General features: G+C 51.1%; 11 protein-coding genes across 11 annotated transcripts; 7 read left to right on the top strand and 4 right to left on the bottom strand.

Annotated features, from left to right (window-relative positions):
- Nucleotides 1-51: 51 nt before the first annotated feature.
- On the bottom strand, nt 52-1,899 carry N7519_011685 (pseudouridine synthase DEG1; the record flags this gene model as incomplete). The annotated part of the gene is made up of 1 exon (XM_057298458.1): nt 52-1,899. One exon carries the CDS (start codon nt 1,897-1,899, stop codon nt 52-54), a length of 1,848 nt encoding a protein of 615 aa, XP_057146340.1.
- Nucleotides 1,900-2,553: 654 nt separating this feature from the next.
- On the top strand, nt 2,554-3,390 carry N7519_011684 (uncharacterized protein; the record flags this gene model as incomplete). The annotated part of the gene is made up of 4 exons (XM_057298457.1): nt 2,554-2,645; nt 2,743-2,983; nt 3,050-3,169; nt 3,226-3,390. The coding sequence occupies 4 exons, from the start codon at nt 2,554-2,556 to the stop codon at nt 3,388-3,390; spliced, it is 618 nt and encodes a 205-aa protein (XP_057146339.1).
- Nucleotides 3,391-4,147: 757 nt separating this feature from the next.
- On the bottom strand, nt 4,148-5,275 carry rps0 (40S ribosomal protein uS2). Its single transcript, XM_057298456.1, has 2 exons — nt 5,007-5,275; nt 4,148-4,938 (listed from the first exon to the last, which is right to left on the bottom strand). Exons 1-2 carry the CDS (start codon nt 5,174-5,176, stop codon nt 4,230-4,232), a joined length of 879 nt encoding a protein of 292 aa, XP_057146338.1. The 5' UTR covers nt 5,177-5,275; the 3' UTR covers nt 4,148-4,229.
- A 260-nt stretch (nt 5,276-5,535) lies between these two features.
- Nucleotides 5,536-6,504, top strand: N7519_011682 (mitochondrial 37S ribosomal protein uS15m; the record flags this gene model as incomplete). Its single annotated transcript, XM_057298455.1, has 2 exons — nt 5,536-5,581; nt 5,648-6,504. The coding sequence occupies 2 exons, from the start codon at nt 5,536-5,538 to the stop codon at nt 6,502-6,504; spliced, it is 903 nt and encodes a 300-aa protein (XP_057146337.1).
- Nucleotides 6,505-7,868: 1,364 nt separating this feature from the next.
- Nucleotides 7,869-10,141, top strand: N7519_011681 (uncharacterized protein; the record flags this gene model as incomplete). Its single annotated transcript, XM_057298454.1, is given in 5 exon segments — nt 7,869-8,105; nt 8,160-8,272; nt 8,287-9,047; nt 9,103-9,181; nt 9,193-10,141. The coding sequence occupies 5 exon segments, from the start codon at nt 7,869-7,871 to the stop codon at nt 10,139-10,141; spliced, it is 2,139 nt and encodes a 712-aa protein (XP_057146336.1).
- Nucleotides 10,142-10,797: 656 nt separating this feature from the next.
- On the bottom strand, nt 10,798-12,800 carry spb4 (ATP-dependent RNA helicase SPB4; the record flags this gene model as incomplete). Its single annotated transcript, XM_057298453.1, has 3 exons — nt 10,798-11,899; nt 11,959-12,465; nt 12,523-12,800. 3 exons carry the CDS (start codon nt 12,798-12,800, stop codon nt 10,798-10,800), a joined length of 1,887 nt encoding a protein of 628 aa, XP_057146335.1.
- A 428-nt stretch (nt 12,801-13,228) lies between these two features.
- On the top strand, nt 13,229-14,338 carry N7519_011679 (diacylglycerol/polyprenol kinase family protein; the record flags this gene model as incomplete). Its single annotated transcript, XM_057298452.1, has 1 exon — nt 13,229-14,338. One exon carries the CDS (start codon nt 13,229-13,231, stop codon nt 14,336-14,338), a length of 1,110 nt encoding a protein of 369 aa, XP_057146334.1.
- A 511-nt stretch (nt 14,339-14,849) lies between these two features.
- N7519_011678 (crossover junction endodeoxyribonuclease) lies at nt 14,850-17,620 on the bottom strand (the record flags this gene model as incomplete). The annotated part of the gene is made up of 2 exons (XM_057298451.1): nt 14,850-17,457; nt 17,607-17,620. The coding sequence occupies 2 exons, from the start codon at nt 17,618-17,620 to the stop codon at nt 14,850-14,852; spliced, it is 2,622 nt and encodes an 873-aa protein (XP_057146333.1).
- Nucleotides 17,621-17,945: 325 nt separating this feature from the next.
- Nucleotides 17,946-19,442, top strand: N7519_011677 (putative actin-related protein RO7; the record flags this gene model as incomplete). Its single annotated transcript, XM_057298450.1, has 1 exon — nt 17,946-19,442. The coding sequence occupies one exon, from the start codon at nt 17,946-17,948 to the stop codon at nt 19,440-19,442; it is 1,497 nt and encodes a 498-aa protein (XP_057146332.1).
- A 675-nt stretch (nt 19,443-20,117) lies between these two features.
- Nucleotides 20,118-21,997, top strand: N7519_011676 (fungal specific transcription factor domain-containing protein; the record flags this gene model as incomplete). The annotated part of the gene is made up of 2 exons (XM_057298449.1): nt 20,118-20,879; nt 20,939-21,997. The coding sequence occupies 2 exons, from the start codon at nt 20,118-20,120 to the stop codon at nt 21,995-21,997; spliced, it is 1,821 nt and encodes a 606-aa protein (XP_057146331.1).
- A 269-nt stretch (nt 21,998-22,266) lies between these two features.
- Nucleotides 22,267-23,039, top strand: N7519_011675 (enoyl-CoA hydratase/isomerase family protein; the record flags this gene model as incomplete). The annotated part of the gene is made up of 3 exons (XM_057298448.1): nt 22,267-22,476; nt 22,538-22,597; nt 22,683-23,039. 3 exons carry the CDS (start codon nt 22,267-22,269, stop codon nt 23,037-23,039), a joined length of 627 nt encoding a protein of 208 aa, XP_057146330.1.
- Between the last annotated feature and the right edge of the window lie 108 nt (nt 23,040-23,147).

Genomic DNA, 23,147 nt, shown 5'->3' with positions numbered 1-23,147 from the left:
TATGCAAAAGTCTATCTTGCGTGCTCTATCAGCAAGTATACAAAACAAAATTCATTCCAGCGCTGCCCTTGCAGCCTCGCCCTTTGCTAGCCTTCGCTGCTTTGTGATAAGTCCTTTGGCATTTTGAACTTCCACGGGCTGCATTTTGGCCTTCTCGTGGACAGGGACATATTTCCCTCCAACAGAAGTATCGTTTCCACCAGACCAGACTTTGGCGCCTCTGCTTGATTTCTTGGCATATCCCGCGTTTTGCCATTGGTTGTCAATGTCTTCCACCTTCTGGTTACCCTGGGTGACAGCCAAGTCTAGCAGAGCACCCGCTAGCATCTCATCTATCTTGCGCTTTCTCCAGACGGCCCACAGACTTTCAACAGTGCCCCGCATCCCGAATTTGCTGTCGCCCTTGGCGCTTCCCTTGCCGTTTGCAGGGCTGTCACCAGCATAGATCCAGTTCAAGGAATCTGCGCGACTGCCAGACTCTATGTCGGGGAATATGCAGTCCCAAAGGACCAACGGAGCATCATCAGCCATTGCATAGGTCGGCTTTCGCGGGTTCTTGGCAACATCAAGAAGTTCAGGGACGATTGATGGAGACTCGAGTCCCTGTCCGACTAGGAACAGAATTGCAACCATGTGGCGCACCTGGTGCCACAAGAAGGCAGAGCCGTGAAGGTTGAACGAATAGACTTGAGGGATACTTTGAGAAACCGTGTCGGGAGTCGCCAAATCCGGTTCAGGCATACTATCCTCTTTGGCCTGGAATCCAGGTTGGCCAACATAGCCCACTGGACTGACCTTGGGATTGACAGCTTCGATACTAGAGTGATGGATAATGCGTTCAAAGTTATCAATCTGCTTGTTGGTGTCCAACTTGCAGAAATTCCGGAAATCATGCGAACCCTCGAAATGCTTAGCCGCCTCGCGCATAGCCTCAATGTCGAGCCAACCCTCGCGGAACTCAGCACGCGGGCCATTGCCATTCTGTGCACGGTTCTGGAACCCAATGGACCCAGGAGTCGGAGTGAACGCGGGGTTGGTGAAAAAGTACTTGTACCGACGCTCACGGCAGGAGAAGCGGGCATCGAAACCAGGCGGCGGATTAGGACACCATGCCAGAACCCTGATATCTTCTGGAAGCACCCTGTTCAGAACATTGATATAATTCATCTCATCGGCTACATCATCCCACTCCTTTTCAGTAGATCCCGAGTCAACGCTCATGCCATCCTCGCCCTCAGCGGGGGGTTTGGGAATGGGCCGTTGACTGCGGACCCGCAGTCCAATAACCTGCCCAAAAGCGCTAACACCCTTATCTGTACGACCTGCTTTAGAGTATTCGCAACCATCCCAGTAAAGGTGGTAGGGGCGCATGGGGACGCGCTCCGCTCTATCGGACGGTTCAAGATCAGAGGTGGTCTCGGGAGAGATGAGCCGTGTACGCCGCAATGCCTTCCACAGAACCTCTTCAACAGTAGGAAGAGGCGTAGTATTGCCATTTGTATGTTCGAGCCCATTGTATGCCTGTCCCAGATATGCGAACTTAAGCGCAATGAACCGCGTCGAGTATTTGGAGGGGTCAAAGCTGCGATCGGGTTTTGGAGGTTTCGCGGCTTTGATAACACGCGTGGGCGCGGGCACGGGGGTAGAATCGCTATCGAGAGGGGAGTGCGGCCGCTTCTTCGAAGTATTGAAGGTCTCCGGGAGAGGGATCGCAGGCTCCGGGACGTCGGTGGAGATGGGCGTAGCAGAAGAGAGGGCTGCCTGCGGCTCATCGGTCGACGCTGTGAACTCTGTTGTCTGAGAGTGGAGCTGGCGCTCTAACTCTGTAATGCGCGCGATCAGGCTGGAGGTACTCCAGGCCGAATAGTCGGGTTGGTCTTTGATGTTGGTGTCCGCCATAGTTTGGGGTGTGAGGGTGCGAGATTGGCACAAGTATCGGGTTTGTCTGAGGACTCGTTGTAGGTTGCAACTCAGTGGAAAGAGCCTCGCGGGTGGTTTCCACATACCACGTCAAGGCGACTGAGGCTGAGATTGGATTGGTGTGAACGTTCAGCCGGCGGGGATCGAAATTGAAAAAGTTCCCCGGAGGCGCTGTTTGGTGTATTTTCGGTATTGACCTCTTGTATTATGGTATAATTACACACTCTTTGTAGCCACACTTGCATGTATTTAATGTATATCACAGTACTAAGGCTGTATTAGGAGGATCTAACGGCAAATAAGTTACTATGGGGACTTGTTTTTATAGCGAGCTGCGCAATATAGAAATTTAGTAGGTGTAGATGACATGGGGTTAGGACCGTCGAAACAATATATAAATCAACAACCACGTTGGATTCGCCAAGCATCGAACCTTATCATCAAAAGTTCATCACCTCTCTAACCTAAAACACACCTACTGTTTCCTGAAATGCAAGATTAATCATATAGACTGCTCTGCATTCGCAGCGGAGACAAGCTTTTGCAATATACTCGTTAATTGACCGGCTGAAGGGTGCAAGTTGGTCATTACCTGGACGGTTGCGCGTAAATCGAGTCAACAGCCATTTCAGCATGGCCGAGGCAGATCCCCACCCGGACAGTAACAAATCAGTATCTTTACTTCTAGTCGGAGATGCAGGATGTGGGAAATCAACATTCTTAGCGTGAGTACCTACCTGGACGTCCCACGAACCGCGGCCTTGGAGCCAATCCCGGGGCTATATATATAGCGTTGTATGGGGACATGCTAATATGATTTAGTCGCCTGAAGAGTGGAAGACCGTCACCATCAGGGCCACCTATTACTGAACATAATACTCTTGAACTATTACGAGATGGTGATCAGCCTTTCATTTACGACATCCGGTTCTCAAAAAGGACATTCACTCTGGAACTTTACGACACATCCAACCCAAATCAGCATTGGACAACTCTCCGGCCCGACGTGGTTGTTTTAGCCTTTGATATCTCCAATCGAGAGACACTCGTCGGACTAAAAGAGGTAAGTGTCGAATACACATTCGGAGTAATTGGAAATTGGTGCTGATACTCAATGCCTATTCCTTAGTGGCGAAATGACATTACTCGTTATTTCCAGTACGGCCACGGCGAGCGCCTTCCAGTAATGATGCTAGGTCTGAAACGGGACCTACGGAGAGAAGGCGAGGGAATTATCTACCCACAAGAGGTGCGTGATTATGAGGCGGAGTTTCACGCGTTAAATTGGCTAACCGAGCTGCCTAGGCCTATCGTATTGCGCAGGAACTTCGTTGCGATAGATACGCCGAGTGTTCGGCTGTCACAGGCGAGCTGCTCGCAGAGACGTTTGAAGATCTTGCAAGATTGGCGGCAATGACGACGACTGAAAAAGGTGGCCAGAGCGAGGGCACTTCCTGTGTTATTCTTTGATTATTCGTTGTCAATGTTCTATCTTGTTTTCCACACCCAGACATGTATCAACCAGTCATGTTAATGCCCAAGATACGTACCTCTTGGAATATAGTAGCCTAGTTGCGGCGAAGGGACCTGTCGTTTAGACGAGGTATACTCTGTCGACAGCATAACATACCGACAGGAACTTTTGACGTTAGATGAATGGCATTGTGCTCTAACACGCGCACATATATCATGACACGATCAAGTCTACAGCCAACATACACTACAAAACCTACTGGATATGATACCAAGCACAACCTTTTCAGATTACTAGAATACACACAGGGAGAAACCAAGGTAACGATTAAGTCCACCTTGTGAATTGACAGCACAGGGCTTTCCCCCAGAAGCTTCGTAAATAAAAGCAACTGGATCTCTTTCCCTCATAAGCGCCAGTCAATGATTGGCATGGCAATTCCTCCCCGATGCGAAAACACGGAAATAAAAAAAAAGTGCTGGTAAAATGAGACCACTGAGGCAAAAGATTGAAAGGTTCCCGGTGAAAGCTCGTTTTCTTCTGCTGTTTTTTCAGTTTCTTTTGGTTTTTGGAGAATTGCACACAGAGACTAGGATAGACATGTCAAGGGAATTTGCGGGAGATTGTAATCCATTGCTGCGAATGGAGTAGATGGTGTATAGGAGAAAACAAGAGCATTTCTTCGATTCCCGTGCCTCGAGGGACCCAGAAAATCGTCACAATCATCCCGGATCGCCAAAACTTTTTATCGTGATCAAACTTCCCCCCTCTCAACGACTATCCTCGTCACCGCGAAGCAATTTACCACTTGGCCTCACCAGCGGCGGGCTGAGCCTCAGCCCACTCGGTGGTAGGGAGCAGCGGAGCTGGCAGCCCAGTCGGCACCCTCAGCATCCCAGCTGGTGGCACCAGCAGCACCGGTGGCAGCGGAGGCAGCAGCGAAGGCAGTGCCGGGGTTACCAGCGCCGGGGGCGGAGGCATCCCAGTTCTCACCAGCGAAGCCGGACTCGACGGCACCAGCGCCGATCTCCTCAGCACCGGCGACCTTGGACTCATCAGCGATCTCCTTGTTCTCCTCGGCCTCGGGGTCGCGGTAGAAGTAGAGATCGACAACGGTGTCCCACTCGGTCTCGCGGGTAGCGAGGGTACCGCGGAGACGGAGGACCTCACGGGCGAGCATCCACCAGACGAGACCGATGGCGTGACGACCCTTGTTGTTGGTGGGGATGGCAACATCGACGAAGTCGGTGGGGGAGTCAGTGTCGCAAAGGGCAATGACGGGGATGTTGACGTAAGAGGCCTCCTTGATGGCCTGGGCATCAGTGCGAGGGTCGGTCACGATGATGAGACGGGGCTCCTTGAAAGAGCGGGTGATGTAGTTGGTGAAGTTACCGGGGGTGAAACGACCGGCAATGGCGGTGGCACCGGTGTGGGAGGCGAACTTCAGGACAGCACGCTGACCGTAGGGACGAGCGGAGATGACACAGACATCGGCGGGGTTGTCAATGGCGGCGATGATACGGGCGGCCAGGACGATCTTCTCCCTATTTCAATCAAACGTATATATTAGACACTATGCTACAGTCAGAAGTCGTTTCGCTTTCGCGCATACCAGGTCTTGCCAATGTTCAGGACGTTGACACCGTCGGCGCGGAGCTTCCAGAGGTAAGGCTCCATGTGCACCTGAAGGTTCTTGGAACCAAGGTGGCACTGAGCGGCAAGGAGCATCTCAATGTCCTGCGCGGTAGGGTTGAAAACCGGGGGGAGCTGGGAAGGGGCCATGTTGGGCGATTGATAGATTGATGAGTTGGAGGATCAATCGTCTGGCTCTTGTCGTGGTGATGGAGGGAAAAAGATCAAAGCCAAGCCGCAGAATTGTTGCACTCTCGCGATTCGGGAGAATTTCGCTTGCGTGCGCTAGGGCTAGGGCTCCAGGGCAGGGGGATTTGATTATATAATACCGATCCTTCCAAGGTTCCAAGGCTCTTCGTACACGTGACTGTAGGTGCCTGGGGCAGCTAATATCCTGACTAGGATTAGCGTAACTTGACTTCCGGCCGCAAGATTTCCCGACGAAAGGTCGATGGAAAAGAGAAGTTGATTGTTACAGTAGAGGCATCGACTCGCCAGCTACGCCCACCATGCCTCCGCGCATCTCAGTTCAGTCCTCCCTGAAGGCCTTGACCGGTATGCTAGTCGAAATCAGTCTTGTCAAATGTCCAATTACGTGGGTGTTAACCAAGGCTCCTTTAGGATCAACCTACGGATATAGCCCGTTGTCCAATTCGATCAACACTTCTGTCAGAGCCGCTTCCAGCAAGGTTCAAGCTCGGAGGAAACATGACCCATTTCTGATGGCCCAGGCGCGCCAGCGCAAGGCAGCAAATGTCTCCCGCCAGAAAGTTCTTGCGGAGGAACGGGAATCCTCGCTCGGGGACCCTGTCAGGAGCCAGCCGACACCATTTATCCAAGAGATGACAGCCATCCAAACCAACCCGCACATCCCATCATCTTTGTCCGAGGATCTCAACTACTACTTGAAGTCGAATGAGCTGGATGCCGCCCTCGACTTCTCCAAGGATTTGACCGCACCGCTTAAGAATCCCGATCGCAATACAGCCGATCCCCAAGTTGAGAAGGAGGAAATGAACCTGCATAACCAAGAGCATAAGAATGCCCAAGAAGCAATCAACCGAATTGTGAACCTGAACAATGGCAACACCAAGGACCGCGTGCGACTCAACATTGCAAAGTGCATCGAGACATTCGGGCGACACTATACAGACTCAATTCTTTCACCAAAGCCTTCGGCTGTCGCCCATGGATCTGCCCCTGTTCATCCGGAACGCGCACCGCGCGTTGGACCCGATACCGGCTCTGCGGAGGTGCAAGCCGCGATCTTAACCGTGAAGATCATGAACCTCTCCCGCCACCTCGAGACCGCCAACAAGGACAAGCACAACAAGCGTAACCTGCAGCTACTAGTCCACAAGCGCCAGAAGCTGCTGCAATATATCCGCAAGAAGGAACGCGGAGGTCCCCGGTGGCAGAACCTGATGGGGACATTGGGATTGTCTGACGCTGCGTGGAAGGGAGAGATTGCCATATGAAGGGCATTGTTTTAATAAGAGGTCTTTTATATCTCTACACCATTCTCTTCTTTTGTGATTGGCTGGGCTTTGAAAAAAAGTATCGGCGTGTTACCTTGTATCATCTATCTAGGAGCTAGCGAGGGGGTACTTGTTGGTCTATGTCTCTATTTCCATGTTTCATCCGCAGAGCATCTGTACAAATAGCATTGTTTCTTTTCCCACATTTGTTTTCAGTTGAAATAATTTGACGTAGCCAAATTTCTGTAGAGGATAAGTTCTGGAATTTGTCAAGTCGCCCTCAATGACCACTAGTGATTTTCGGGTGAGATGACAATCTCTCAATTAAGTATTGGCTACAGACGTGGACTTCAAATCTATAAAGGATTTGGTTGCTAGATTGTGATGATCGGATGGAGTGGGAGAATATTTAGGTATGCAATTTTAGGCTTAAATCTAATTGAAACCTTGGAATGTAATGGATCAGTCAGAGATGTCCAAGGGCTACCTAGGCACATATGGAGATAAAAACCGCTTGGTATAAAGTCGATCATAAAGACTCTCGAGATATATCCAAAGGCAATTGCTTTAGATGGTGACGTTATGAGTGATAAGGAGTAGACGAGGAGAAGAGGAGTGATATAAGAGGAGTGATATAAGAGGAGTGATATAAGAGGAGTGAAAAAAGAGAAGTGAAAAAAGACAATCTATAGATGGAATATGCGGGGGGAAGTCTATTCCGATCTGATCGAAATAAAATGAGAGAAGATAAGAAGAGATAGGTAAGGCTATATAATGTATAATATCTTAAGGTAACTGAAACTTTTAGTAGGATATTAAAAGGAGAATAGTCTATTAAAGAAATAATATATGATGTTAAGAATAGTGATAATAATTGGAATAATTAGGTAGTTATAGGTCTCCCTTACCTAGATATAACCTTAGAACTTTTATAATATAGAGATGAGATAATAGGGTTATATATCACACCGCCCTAAATATTCTGCCAGGTCGCGCCTTCCGATTTTGAAAAAGTTACATGGTTTGGCCGAAAACCAAGCTCCTTCCCTTTTACTTATTTGGTCGCGTCGAGCAACGGTTTTGTTTACATTTCGCCTTTTCCTCTTCTTCTCTTCCCTCCTCCTCCTCCTCTCCTCCTCATCACCCATAACGTTCCTATCCAAAGCAATTGTCTGTGGATATCTCGAGAGAGTCTCTGTGATCGACTCTGTGCCAAGCGGTTTGTATCTACATATGTGCCTAGGTAGCCCTTGGACATCTCTGACTTGATCTATTGCATTTCAGTAAGATTTCACTCACTTACTCCTCACCACAACAACACCCTCGCCACCCACCTCCCTCCTCATCTTGCGCGTTTCGCCAAGATGAGACTGCGGTCGAACCACGTTCTTCCGCCAATTTCGGAGTACGTCCCACGCCGCCGGCGCACAACGCGGAGTGCGTCGGCACAAGCTGGGACGGAGTCCGCAACAGAAACTGCGCCTGAGGTTGCGCAAGAGACTGTGCCAGAGAGCCAGTCCGCATCAGATGTTGCCGAGCAGTCTGCCGCAGAGAGGCCCGCTCCAAAGCGGAAGCCAGCCAAGAGAGCCGGTCGGAAGAAGGTCAGTTCAGAAACCGGCCGTCACCATTATTCACAACTGACCTCATGTTTCTAGAAGGCCGCGGCAAAGGGCAAGAAGGCCGCTGCTCCCACCGCGGAGCCCGAAGCCGAGCCCCAGGAAGACCCCGTTACGCTCATTCCATCCGTGGAGCAACCTGACGCCCGTACGTTGCCCCCCCAAGTTGCCCCCCCAAGCCCAAGGATCCCCCGCGCATGTACAGAGGACGCGTCATGACAGCCTTTCGATGGGGCAGTGCCCGCGACCTCCTGCGAAAAGAGCAAGATCCTGAGCCAACTCCCTCCCCTCCGCAAACACCTGTGACGCACTATGCCTGGCCGCCCGGAATAACTTATGACAAGCGTCGCCGAATCCCCTGGTCACTTCCCTGGTCCCCACCATCTCCCTGGAGAAACTGGCCTCGCAGACTTGCCATCTTTAATACCCCGGATGAATCCGTGCTGACCCCCGCGGAAGAACCAACTAGGAAACGGAACCGATCGTCCGAAGACGACCCCTCGTCGTCGAAACGTCACAAGCTAGCACTTCAAACCCCACCCCGCTTCGAAAATCGTCCTCGTGGTAGCTCTCGCAGGACGTATGCGGACCGCGCGCGGCGACGCGAAGCGGAAAGGGATGGACGAATCGATCGTACCATTTATCGTTTCCCCCAACTCTTGGCTCAGCAGGGAGAAGATGCGAGGTCTGGCAATTCGACTGCGCTGGCCTCAGATGCAAGCGAAGAGCCCGCATCCCGTGGTAATCGTATTGTTCCGTTCTCTTCATTGCCTTCCGCACTTCCACAAGATCAGAACCAAAACCAGAACCAGAACCAGAACCAGAACCAGAACCAGAACCGGCCTGGTTGGCGAGAATGGATATTCAACTCAGTGACTGGTCTTTGGGGACGAGGCAATGTGCCTCAAACTGCACAGGTCCCGCAAGGTAGGTGCTCCTATATCATGGTATGTATGTCTAGTGGCTAACATGGTGTTTCTAGTGGCCGAGCCTCAACGTCCAACTGGAAATGAACCTTCATCCTCCGTCGCAACACCCTCCTCAGCTCCCCTTCCTCTGTTGTGTTACCAAGAAACCTCGAATCTCCTACTCCGCGCCCGCGCGTTGCAGAGCCGCAAACCTCAAACTCGCGTCTGACAGCCAGCGCACGCGCTTCCCAAGCCGGGAAAAGAAAGAAATACTCCTATGATTTGGATCCACAGGGTTTCGACCCAGAACTGCTCGCGCGCATGCGTGCCAGGAAGTCGAACCCCGCAGCCCTCCAACCACCTTCAACTTCGCCAGAGCGGCTTGATACACTCTCCGAGAACGAATCGAAGAAGCGCAAGCGAGAACCGTCGCCTGATGTTATTCCACACCCTCCAGGATGTAGTTATGGGTTTGACCCACAGTACTTCATCTACGATGTCGACGACGAGGACTTGCCCGCAGGAGAGCAGGGAGGCCAAGATACCACGCCCAAACGAGTTACAGTCTGCGATGCATCGGAAGAGGAGCATGTCTCCAAGCGTGCGCGCCAAGATACTACGCCAAAACGAGCCACTGGCAGCGATGCAGCGGAAGAGGAGCCTATCTCCAAGCATGCCGTCTCCGACAATACCCACCTGCAAAACTTGAACCGTCAGGGCCCATCAAAGCCCATGGAGGATTCCAGTGAAGAACTTCGAAAGGCCCGTCAGCTTGCTGAGCAGTACAAGCCGAAGACCCCCAGTCGTCTTCGAGCGGCCCTTCGCTTCGAAAGTAGCTGGAGCTCGTTTGTTGACGAGGAAGCTGACCAGAATGCTGTGCGTCGCCGCAAGATGAGAAAGACATCAATGGCCACGGCATGCCCTACCGGCGATCTGAACGAGGTCCTCTGGCCAGAGCAAGAAACTTGGGTTGAGCGCTTTGACTGGCACGACCGCAACTTTGCCAAATATCAGAATAGGGCAGTTCCCACGTGGTACGGCGGAAGGGAGAGATATTTTGATCTCAACCATGAGGATTTCATGAACAAGCTTGCTGCTCGGCGTGCTGCTTGATTAAAAACAGAAAAAAAGAAGACAAACTTACTGGCCATAGCATGCCCTACCGGCGGCTCGAATCATCTGGCCAGAGACTGAACCTTGAATTGGACGACATGATCAGAGATACCCGAATGTCGCATTGATGAGATTTTCATGAGCAAGCTTGCTGCCCGGCGTGCTGCTCAGTCAGAAAGAGAGAAAAGAAAAAAAAATAAAAGAAAAAAAATAAAAGAAAAAAGAAAAAAGAACATTTGCAAGAACTCCTGGGATACCTTGGCCCGCCTTTTAGGCTGGGGCCAGGGATGCACCGCCTTGAGTCTCCGAGGAACCAGGCTGGGGCCAGGGAAAGCCTGGAGTACAGGCTTTCCCTGGCCCGCCTCCTCGGATTGACCCGGCGTGAGCACCGGGGTCTGCTTTTTTGTGTTTTTTGTGTTTTTTTGGCTTTGGTTTTGTTTTTTGGTTTTGGTTTTGCGTTTCTGCGTTTTGTTTTTGTTGCTATTTAGCGGCATTGTCAGGAGTATTAGCGTTGATATGTAGTATTTGAATGGAATGCTTAGCTTCCAACGCAGGTTTCAACAGACTGTAAAGATGCGGCTCATAGAGTAGAGGAGCACCAGTGAATTGAACACAACATGGTATCGATATAGATATCTACTATGCTATTTTCCAACCTAGTCAAAGCCCTGGAACTCGCCGCCATTTGCTTCCTCTGCCTTGGTAGCTTGGTTCAACAACCGCTGCTGCTCGTTCTTAGCACGAATCTCCTCCAGCATGCGCTCCGTTTCAAGAGCCTTCTGCTTCTGATCTTCTGGCAATTGCTCCCATCTCTCCTTCTCCTTCCGCGCCTTCTTGAACTCCTTCTTCTTCAACTTCTTATCCCGTTCTTCGGTCTTCTGACTCCAAGCCACACTCTCCGTAGCACGGCGCTTGTTAGATCCCTGCTCAGTGCCTTGTCCATTAGCAGCCTCCGCCATAGCCTCTTTGCGGCGCTTTTCTTGCTGCTTGTCCTTGTACGCGTAGTTGGACCAGTCAAGTTGAACGCCTAACGACCGATCTCCTTCAAACGAGCGCGCTTCGGGCATCTTCGGCAGCTTGAGTAGTCCCCATGCCTTGCCGAGAGCTTCCCAATCCAGATCTGTAACTCGGAAGATACTGCTTGCTTGGTGTTTGCTGTAGCTGCGCAGCCAGCTGACGAATGCCTTCTGACCCTTGTCGTGCATGGCGCGGTCTTTCAACACGGCTTTGCGGACTTTGTCTGTCGCGGCCGTGGCCTGTTCGTCGGTGAATTCGGGTAGGTGGTATGGCGCGACAGGGGTTTTGCGGATTTCCAGGAACGATACGTAGTCCTCCTCGCGGCCTGGGTGGATGAGGACGATGCTGAGGCCTCGACGGCCGGCACGACCGGCACGACCGCATCTGTGAATGAAGGTTTTGGGGTCGGAGGGAGGGTCGATCTGGACTACTAGATCGACGGAGGGGATGTCTAAACCGCGAGCGGCGACATCGGTGGTAAGGAGGATGGAGGGGGTTGTGGAGGTGGTGAAGCGGTTGAAGTTCTTTTGGCGGACGTTGGCTTGGTGTTTCCCGTGGAGTGGGACAAGCACGAATTCGTCTCCCAGGATTATGGGTAGTATTGTGGCGAGATAGTCGACACTGGAGCATGTCGACACGAAGAAGATGGTTTTTTGAGGTGTGGGCTGAACCGTGGAGAGGATGTGCTTCAGGATGGCATATTTGTGAAGCGGGGGTGTCGTCAAGTAGGTCATTTGCAGACTATTCAGCGGTTAGATTGGTCTGGTTTTGAACTTGGAACATGAGATCAAAAGACATACCTCGCCGGAGTGCGCTTTTCTTCGACGCCAGATCCTCCTTTGACCTTGACAGCAATTTTGACGGGATTTCGTAGGCCAAGCCGGACGATCTGATCAACTGCTTCACTAATACTGGCACTGAACAATCCTGTCCGTCGCTGCTTAGGCAGCCGGTTCAGGATCTTCTGTAGATCGTCCTTGAATCCAAGATCCAGAAGTCTGTCCGCCTCGTCCAGGACAAGCATTTCAAAAGATGCCTGGGGGCAGTGGACGTGAGGGGACGAAAGTAACTCTAACAATCTTCCGGGTGTAGAAACCAATACATTGGGCGAATTTTTCAGGAATAATTTCAGATCTTCTGCCGGAGATGTCCCGCCGCCTAGAAGAAGTTGTGGCACGACCTTCAATGTCGATGAAGAGGTTTTCGGACGAGGAGCACCATCTTCGGCGGGTTTGATGGCTGCGGCCGACGCAGGGTGGAACTCCAATAGCGAGAGAAGAACTTGGTGAATTTGGGAGGCCAATTCTCTGATATATCAATATTAGTAACGGACTCCTGCAGACCCGGATTTGCGCATTACCTACCTTGTCGGTGAAATGACAATGGCTCCAACATGATGCTTCTTGAGGGGCTGATCAAGGCGAAGAAGCTTTTCCACAATTGGAATCAAGAAAGACAATGTCTTTCCACTTCCAGTGACAGCTTCCACCACCACATCTTTATGTTGCATAAACAGAGGAATGGCCGAGGCCTGCACTGGAGTCATGCGCGTGAAGCCCATTGAGGCCACAGCGTCGAGGGACCATTCTGACAGCGGGGGTGTGAGAGCATCCCACGCTCTTGAAGATGACTTGGGAGGCATTTATTGATTTCGACAGACACCGAGTCGTCAAGTCGCTTCACGAGTCGTCGTCGCAAAGAAGAAAAAAAATTATCCGTTATCGATTAGATAGCAGGCACGTGACTGCGGCTGTGGGCGGAAACCGAGATCGTGATCTGCTTTTTCCCTCGACTTAGTTTTGTTTCATTTACTTTACTTATATTTAATATAACAAGTACTTGGTGGTCGCATCATGTACTGGGTTCCTGCCTTGTGTCTACAGCTTATTCGCCCATAATTAACGTTAAGGCACCATCACGTGCTCCCAAACCGCCATCATTGCTTTGTTACCAAGCCCATTGATACCCCGTGGCATATTCGGTTGCGACAACGCAGATATCTGTACGCGGCCACCTTCTGGTGTCGTCCGAGCCGCATCGCTTCCCGCCTTTAAAGTGAGGGCACCCGGCATGTCCTCGCCAAACTCCGTACCGGCGACACCTCGCGTGATCTCACCGACCCCCTCTATATCGGACCCGTCCGAGACACCTGATGGATACCTTGCACCGGTAACACGGTCTGCAACACGTCGCCAGCACCAGCCAGAAGGCCCACCCGAAAGTTCCGGCTCAGCGCGAGAATCAAGATCCCCCACGACATCCTCGGCTCGGCGCAACCGCCGATCACACCCCAAGATACCCGCCTCACCGCCGCGCTCTGTAAACGGTACTGCTTCGAACACTCATCTATCCCCATCAAGCATCCCCGATAACCTGCGCGACTTGTCAAGGTCGCCATCTCCTCTCGGACTGATCCCCCTCCACGCACGCTACCGCAGCTTCATTCACCGCCATGAAATCCCACGCAAGGTCTTGCACGTGTCAATCGGGTTCTTGACTTTATCATTATACAGCCGAGGCGTCCAATCTCTGCAGATTACACCAGTGCTCTTTACCGCGCTGGTGCCGATTGCAGCAACGGATCTGATCCGTCACCGCTTCGAGAAGGTCAACAAAGTATATATTCGGTGTATGGGTGCGCTCATGCGCGAAACCGAGGTCGCCGGCTACAACGGCGTGATCTGGTATCTCCTCGGGGCGTACGTTGCTCTCCGCTTCTTCCCTAAGGATGTCGGTGTCATGAGCGTGCTGCTCCTTAGCTGGTGTGACACCGCCGCCTCGACATTCGGTCGTTTGTACGGCCGCTACACTCCCCGTCTGCGTCACGGAAAGAGCTTGGCTGGTACTGTTGCGGCTTGGCTCGTGGGTGTTGTCACCGCCGCTGCGTTCTGGGGCTGGTTTGTGCCTTACATTGGTGCTTTCCCTAATGACCCAGAAGACGCATTTATGTTCACGGGACGCTTGAATCTGCTCCCGAACTGTGTCCGCGGTCTTCTGGGCTGGGAGTCTAGTGACTCGGCGATCATCACTGGCCCTTTGGCTTTGAGCGTCATGAGTGTTGTATCTGGCGTTGTTGCCGCCGGCAGTGAGTTTATTGATATGTGGGGCTGGGATGATAATCTGACGATCCCCGTGTTGAGTGGAGTCGGTCTCTGGGGTTTCCTCAAGGTCTTTGGGTAGATGGATAAACGATACACTCCTGATTTATCAGCGCTTGCACAATATTCCCTTTTCGTTTCCTAATACTATGGGGTTTGAGGTTATATCTGGACATTTTTATCTTTTGTTTCTCTACTTTTTGGTGCATCAAGAATTGGATTCTTGTTTAGATAGAGGACTTGCTGAAGCCATGCACATTTTGATACTCATCTCTTCTCTTCAATTCATACTCTTTGGATATATTCTCTGCATGTATACTTTCTGGACATGGCTCTTGTACGTCTTTCAGGCATATGCACATTGTCTTCGTATTTACAAAATTGCCTGTAACATATGTACATGACATCTAGCAATCGTCAGCTAGCCTAATTCTTGCCACAGAAGGTATTCGACATGTCCATCCAACGCCGTAGGATATCGAAAATGTTGTTGCACCACACATGCTTGTATTCAAAAACCCCAGACCGGGGAAAACTCAAATTGATGTAAACGCCAATCCGCCAAAACGAGAAGGGTATATAAAAGACATTAATCAAACGAGGTCAAGGATGCTGACGCGTGGGATTCTTTTCTTCTTGGCAGCCTGTCTGCGCGATGTGCTCAGGCTATCGGCAGTTGAGCCTTCACATGGATCTTGTCCAGGCGGAGATTGGTCGATCGACCAGAAGCCGTCGTGTAATATGATGTTTTCGAGGTGGCCGGTGGTCTTGTGCTTCGAGATCGTGCTCGTTGTCTCCTTTGAAGACTTCTTGGGAGACCTGTTTACGTTGGTCTCGTTGTTTTCGCACGTTTTCAAGTTCAATGGCAATGTATGCCCCGGCTCAAGTTCGGGCTTGGGGGTTGCTTGACTGTAGGAACTGGGTGGTTCGACAGCTTCGACCTTGGAGGAACGAGTGCGAACTTTTCTTGGTTGCGGTGCCTTCTTCGTCGAGGGCTGACGCAATGAGAGAGTCGCGGTGTTTTCGTGCTGATCCTCGTCAATTTTCGAGGACAGAGAAAGGGACTCGATGGCTTTTTCGATGTGTTCAACCCCGGCCTGTTCCTCACGCTGCACCTTGGGAATCTTCTTTGACTTAGGCAGAGTCTTCCTGGACGGAGAGGGCATTGTCATCGGTGTTTCAACTAGGAAGTCCTCCAAGAAACTGTCAGATTCACAAACGTCGGAGACCGAGTAGCTAATTTTGAGCCCCATGCGCCTTGCCGGTCGAGACGGAGAATAATCGGTGTTCATGCCCAGCGCGTCCGATTCTTCAATATCAACCCCACCAGTTCCCAAAGCTGTACGCCTTGATCTAAGGCGGGACTGGTTCGACATGGGGTGACGCTTGATATTGGCAGGAGACAAGCTACACATTGAAGAGAATGTATCAAGGAGATCGTCGACCTCCCGAGAAACGTAGTGCCTCGTCAATGATGGACTCTGCTGAATATACATGCTCGGAGAGGAGAAAGGATCGTTTTCCTGGTCGACAATTACTGGTGAAGAAGATCCAGAACCGGAAACAAGCCGGGAAAGAGGATTCTGGGTCGATGTAGTGGCTTCCAACAAGTGGGTTTGTTTAGTCGTTGACAATTCGGATTTCTCTTTCGTGAGGGTTCCGTATTTCAAGATACTCCCTCGTTTCATCCCAGCGTCGATTGGTCCCTTTTTCTTGGGACCAGTGCGTCGAGTACTGGTCTTCTTCTTTGCCGCGGCTTCCGCGGCTTTCGCGGCTTTTTCGGCCTGTTCCTTCTCCCAGCTTTTGACGACTCCAGGAACACCTATTCTTGCGACAGTCTCGAATACCCAGACCTTTTCGAGGGAGAACGGATCAAATCGTTTTGTGACCCGAGACTTCGATGGTGTCGGAGGTGGCGACCCAGCAATTACTTCCGGATCGTCTTCTTCCTCACCTTCCTGTACGCTAGTTTGGGATGGAACAGGCGGATTTGGTTCTTCGGCAAGGAGATCCAGCCCAACAATATCTGCCGGCAGCATATCTAGTTGGAGTTCTGGCATTGCATCAGTGCCGAAGCTTGACCGGCTTCGATACACCTTTTGCATGCCAGGAGGACAATCGGGCACAAATGAAAAACCAGGCGATACGCCTAGAACCGGCCTTTGGAGACGGAGTCTGTACGAGACAAGAGGCTCGGCCAGCAGTCTGATCAATTTCCTTGCCCCTGATCGATAGTTCCATTCAAAGTGGTCTGCGGCAAATGCCCGGATTGCCAAGGGGTCGATATCGTTATCCCAGGCCTGCGCGAGTCGACTTTTCAAAGAGCTCATCACTTCATCGCTGGAAACTTTGGGCCGGGCATAGTACTCGAGAATTTGTCGGTCCGGAAAAACGTCTGGAATTCGAACTGCTGGATGTTTCGTCGTAAAATAGCCACTCTCGTTCTCCTCAAGTTCGTACTGGAGTCTTTCTCTCCACTCGTTCAATCCTGTGTCCACGTCTGCGTGCGATGCAAGCTCCTGCAAAAGATCCTCGCCGAACCCAGCTTTGGCAATCTCTGCAGCAAGCTTACTGCCACATTTCGGAACACCAGATGGTAGATAGTCCCCTCCACTGAGCATAGCGAATAGAATCATTCCCGGTCGGTCAAGGGGTATGTTTGATGGATGCCCATCCTGTCCCATCGCATAGCATGTGACATGAGTCGCGGAAGAGCTGCCGCTTCCGCTCTCTTTTGAGAAGTTCATGATGGTCAAAGACGATCCGAACATCAATGCATCGACGTCGTTGCTCATGACAGCGTCTACAATACCTGCCTGCTGCAGCCGTGCACATTCGGCTTCTGCCTCGCCGGGTGCCTCATGCCACGGAAACCTGAATCGCTCAATGAGGTCCTTTGAGCGCTTGATGATCGGCGTATTGCCATAACTGCGGGCTGAGACTGCTTTGCCTCTCTTGAAAGCTGGTTTTTGCCGTCCATCATAGACAAAAAGGGGGTGAACTGGCAATGCAAGTAATTTCAATAATCGATAAAATAGGGTGCGTAACTCTGGGTTTCTTCCGCCTCGACCGGCTTGGACTTGAAAGAGCCAGATCGAAATGTCGACTGCAATGCGGATCGGCCTTGCTGTTCGCTCCAGGTGCGTCACTGCCAACTTGGCCAGAGAGATACGCTCTCCTGGGCCAATAGCATTGATAAGCCTTTGGAAAGTTAGCCTTTTATCGAGAATCTGGAGATACGAAGTTATGCATCTCGTGCGATGGATAAACAATGCTTTCTCACAGGGTTCATCGGGCTATATGTTTTCTACCATGCAACCGAAAAAAAAAAGAGAACTCAGTTGACTTACCCTGGAATACCCATGCTGACTGTAAGCAATAGGAAAACTAAAAAGCAGTTAAAGAGCCCATTGGAGTTAAAGATGCACAATATGTCTTGGTTGTTGCGGAGAGATGAGGAGGTCAAGTAAATAAAGACGGCCCGATGTAGATCCGTTGCCTACCAACAAGCTTCCCCAAGCGAACCTCCTGGGCTTATAGGTCTCACTTTACTTTGTTGTCTTTGAATTCAATCCGATGGCGTTAAAAGTCCAACTACTGAACAGGTGAATCGAAAATTTGTCGCTACGAACCCCGCGAACTCCTGTTGCTCCCACAAAGGATAGCAACGCGCCCGAGCTCAACCAAGCATGGCGAGTGACACACCCTCAATGGGTGCCAGTAAACGCACATCAGCAACTTCTGGTCTGCGCAATAGCCAGACAGCGCGACCCGTTTCCCCTCACACACCACAGCAACGTTCGGGAAACCACTCGTTCGCCAGCAGCACATCACCGAGCTCCTCCTTTCGAGGCGAAGACGACGCGATTATATTTGAGTTAGGCGCAAGATGGCTCCGGGCAGGATTTGAAGGAGGCAGCGCGCCAATGTGCGTGGTTGGATTTGGGCCTGAGGACTCCAGGAGAGCGGGGGATTATCGAGGATGGATTCAGGGCAGCACTGGTGCTGGACGGCTACCGCAACCCGTTGACATGGAAGAGTGGACGCGGGCATATGAATTGTGGCGGCCAGATTCACGAGAGGTTGATCTGGGCCTGGTCGAGGACAAGATTGAGCGCGCGTTTCGGGAGACATACAACCAGTTCCTGTTGACGGATGCAGGCACATCTCGCCTGGTTCTTGTGCTGCCGTCTCTCATGCCTCATCCATTGCTGTCGTCATTGCTCTCGACGCTTTTCAGTCGCTGGCGCTTCCCGAGTGTTACCCTTCTGTCCAGTGCGACCATGTCAGCCACGGCCGCGGGATTGCGGTCAGCTTTGGTGGTTGACCTTGGCTGGGCCGAGACCACGGCAACGGCGATCTACGAATACCGAGAGATGACTACGAAGAGAACGACACGGTCTATGAAGCATTTGATGCAGGAAATGGGGCTGCTTCTTACTGGGTTGGTTTCCGACGGAAACCAGGATACGGAGACTGCGGATAAGATCTCTGTTGGATTTGCGTACTGTGAAGAAGTGGTTAGTCGGTTTGCCTGGTGCAAATCGCAAACAGAAAAAGATACAAGCTCAGACGAACCCGACCGGAAGTTGTCGATTCCTTCTCCCGCAAAACCTGACGAAGAATACATGGACGTGCCGTTCTCACGTCTCGCCGAACCTGTCGAGAAAGTTTTATTTGCACCAGGTGTCGCAGAACATGAATTGGATGACGAGGAAAAATCATTGCCTTTGCTTGTCTACAACACCCTTCTCTCACTGTACCCTGATGCACGAGGAACATGCATGTCCCGCATTATTTTTGTGGGCGGCGGTTCTCGAATTCCCGGGCTGCGTCAGCGGGTCCTTAAAGAAGTCTCACTCTTGATTGATCGTCATGGATGGAGTCCAATTAGAGGCAAAGCTCTCGAGCGGCAACGACAGAGATTGGAGGAGCTGAAACTTTCAGCCCAAAAAGCCTCTAAGGAGCCTGAAACCCCTAAGAGCAATGGGGAAACACCATCCACCGATGACGAACCAGCCGACCCCTCGAAGGCAGTGCCTGAGCTCGATTTCGTCGAACAAAAGCTTCGCCGGCAAAACAAAGATATCCCAGTTCCTATTCAAGGAGTATTGCGCGAAGTTGAATCTCTTGGTCCATGGGCGGGTGCAAGCCTGACAACTAGTCTCAAGATCCGGGGATGGTAGAGATCGAACGAGAGAAGTTTTTACAGCACGGACTTGCTGGAGCTACACGAGATGTTGACTATCCTGTTCCTGACCGTCGATCGGGCTTGAGATCTGGCGGTGATCGGTCAAGTTGGACGCTTGCAGGCTGGGCATGAGAACTGTAAAATTTTCAAAAACAATAGATACCCCATTGGATTTCCAATACATTTCACTATTTCACTATTTTTCTGTCATTTACAACAATCTACTCATGGAGCTTCCCAAATAGGATAGCCGGAGGTTCGGTTATGGCCGGCTTTTGCGGGGAACAGACCGCGGCCCTGAAATTGTCCCTGGGTTTTCTACTCATGATACTGACAGTCAGAGCAAAAATGAACGATTTTAGTCCTCCACCATTACGAGCACCTACAGCATGTGTTGGCTGTAATAAGAAAAAGGTACGAGAATATTGAATAACCGGAGGAGACATCCATGGATACTAACCTCTTGTAGGTTCGCTGTATCTTCGGCGGAAATCCCAATGTATGTGTGAACTGCCAACGGCATCAATGGCCCTGTTTGTAAGATAGTTGATTTTTGGCGTTGGAGTAAATATACTAACTGCCACGCAGTCGACGAGAGCGCAAGAGAAAAAGAGCCCATAGTAGTGATGGTGACTACAGCGTCAATCAGGCCAAAGCGGTTAGGAGACCGATGAACTGGGAAGAGCCGACGACCACCTTTAGTCCTATCGGCTCAGCCAAGTCTCCATGTACAAGCTCTGAGTATGACCAGGATCGGAACCAGTGCCGCGACACAAGTCAAGGTAGCGCTGGTATTGGAGACTATGTACCGATTACACCAGACTCCAACCCATACTCATCCTCTTCGACTTCGAGCTTCATGGCACGCTCGCGCTACTTTGACCACGCAGTGGCAATTAACGAAGAACAGGCGAGATCTTACCCAGAAGGAGACGCAGATGGACCAACTGAAGATGACATCCAGCTGCTCAGACTGCAAGGTGCATTCGACCTACCGCCACGAGCTATTCGAGAAGGATTGATCAACACATTTATGGAAAAATGTTCACCATGGATGCCGATAATCGAGCGGAGTTGGTTAGAAGAAAGCGGCTCCCAGAAGCCGTCAATGCTACTTCTCCAGTCAATCTTCGTCGCAGCGAGCCGAGTCACATCTGCACCGGCCGTGACGGCTTATGCATCTTTGCATCAGTTTTATCGTCGCGCAAAAGCCTTGTTCTGGTCTGGATATGAGAGAAACCCAGTGACCGTCGTCGCAGCAGTGTGCATTTTGCACTGGTATAACCCGGAAGGTCCTGAGCATGTGTCCACTAATACTAGTGGATTCTGGCGATATGTGGGGGTCGGGTTAGCTCATCAGATTGGATTGCATAAAGAGCCGACGAGTAAAAGAGACGCTGCCCTGAGGCGCAGACTGTGGTGGACTCTATATGTAAGTCATGGATGTGCTTTGTCACTAGCATAGCAACCTTAAGCACTAACATCAGATAGGCCAGAGATTGTTGTATTTCGGCAGGGCAGGGCCGGCCATTAGCAGTGGATTTAGAGGACTGTGAGGTTGCACCGCCCTGTCCCGAAGATTTCCATGATTCAAGCTCAAATTCGACTCTGTTTATCGCATATGTCGAGATCAGTTCTATTCTGGGCCATCTCACCGAACACTGTCGTCGGAAGACCCTCACACGTGAAGCTCGACAGAATCTTGAGAATCGCTTATACCGATGGACACGCGATCTTTCACCCTCCCTGCGCTTGTTTTGCACCCGGAGTACATCAGAAGACGGAACATCACCGAAAAGAACATTGGCTAAATACAACTTCGAATCGCGTCAGCTTCATATCCCCTACTTTACCTGCCTCGCCATCATGTTGCGTCCCAACCCCGGAGAGTCTGCGTCACTAGGAGTGCTTCTAGCATCGTCTTTCATAGCAGGGATATTTGAAGACTTCCTCGCTCGAGATGAGATCCAATTCCTGAGCCCGGTATTCACATTCCACCTTTTGGCTGCTGGAATCGGGCTTCTCTCGTGCAATAACGTACCAGCACACCGCGAGAAGGCAGCAGGTAGCCTGGAATCCATCTACCTGGCCCTTGAGGAACTCGCAAAACGCTGGTCATCCGCGAAAGGCAGCCTAAGAGCGTTGAAGAGCATTTCTGAAAAGCAGCGGAGCACGTCGACAATTAACCAAATGCCGTCGATGACACTCTCCAGAGAGCACCAACCATTTTTCGAGGGATTTGGCCCGGAACTTTCCTGGGCTTGGTCATATTTCATGGGCAACGGACAAGCTGTGGGGAATGCTGGCAACACAAATCGTTCTATGGTAGCCGGGACCGCAGAGGTGCTAGAAAATTGGGCCGAGTCCCGGGCACCGGATGCGATATCTTCGGATGAGTACAGGCCACTCACTACGATTTTGGACCGCAATGAAGGTCTCACTATGGGAGATATGCCACAGGATATTTCAGGTAATTTCTTTAATCAATACCAGGGAATGGGGGACTGGCTTTTCAAGGATTTGGAATGGAATGGTGAGATTTCCTGGTAGGAGTTTCTTGACTATGTACCTATATACCCTTGGATTTCAGATCATTTATAAAGAAAATGGCACCAGGAAAATGTCTGTGAAGATTCCCAAGTATCCTTTGATTTCGGCACTCGGTGAATTCCGGCAATGTATACGTGAGGATGTGAAATGCGGGGGGGATCTACGAACTGTCGTCCGCGTGCTACAACGGTCTATTGGAACAATACGCATAATAAACTGGTTAACGAAGCAGTTCGAATAATATACTCAATCTTCGTACAATTGCTATCATGACAGAAATCCCAACCTTCCACAATCTCTCCCTCGAGAGGCATGGGAATGTATTCGTCCTGACCATGCAGAAACCCCCGGAGAACCGGTTGAATTCATCATATTGCCAGGAGATGATCCGAGCTTATCGCACCGTCGAAAGAATTCTGGGATCCGACTCAGAAGGAGCAGTAATCACGCGAGGCAATGATGCCAAATTCTGGTGCACTGTACATTGAACGAAGTTCTGAAACAGAACAACATCGGAAGGACTAACAGAATAATCACCAGGGACTCGAGCTTGATGAATCAGACAACAACCCCTTTGCCAATACAGATGGCTTCTATCCAGTGAGAACAGCTCCTGAGCCGGTGTTGAACAGAACAGAGACGCGAGAATGTCATATATGAGACCACGCTAACAACTAACATCCAGCTCATTCACACGATACTGGACTTCCCCTTCCCAACTATTGCCCTCTTGACCGGGCACACCTTCGGCGGCGCCTGCCCACTAGCCCTGGCACACGACTACCGGGTCATGAACTCCCGCCGCGGCTTTATCTCCATGCCCCCCGTCAACCTGGGCCTGCACTTCGACGGGATCGGTTCGCTGCCTCGTCTCAAGCTGCGTGCACAGGTTGCGCGCAAGATGTTGCTTGAGGCGCATAGGTGGACGGGGCCTGAAGCGCTGGAAGATGGGATTGTGGATGCTGTTGCTGAGCCGGAGGACATGCTGAATGTTGCTTTGGAATTGGGAGCGAAGTGGGCGCCTAAAGCAAAGATGGGGTAAGTTTTGATCCATCCAAGTCTTCATAACTGAAAGAATGTCTGCTGATGCTGTGTAGGGTATATGCTTTGCTTCGCCAGGAGCTTTGGGGGGATGCTATTAAGAAGTTTC

This window comes from Penicillium mononematosum (genome assembly GCF_028829835.1).
Source record: "Penicillium mononematosum strain IBT 11891 chromosome Unknown utg000005l:1.0-9366267.0:1.0-9372171.0, whole genome shotgun sequence".
In the NCBI taxonomy this organism is placed as follows: Eukaryota; Fungi; Ascomycota; class Eurotiomycetes; order Eurotiales; family Aspergillaceae; genus Penicillium; species Penicillium mononematosum.
Note: the sequence above shows the minus strand (reverse complement) of the source record. Positions and strands in the feature narration are given on the sequence as shown.

Excerpts from the sequence above, each read along its gene's own strand:
- rps0 (XM_057298456.1), bottom strand. The coding sequence starts at position 5,176 with ATGGCCCCTTCCCAGCTCCCCCCGGTTTTCAACCCTACCGCGCAGGAC. Across the intron at positions 4,939-5,006 it reads CTGAACATTGGCAAGACCTG|GGAGAAGATCGTCCTGGCCG; the intron begins GTATGCGCGAAA and ends TGATTGAAATAG.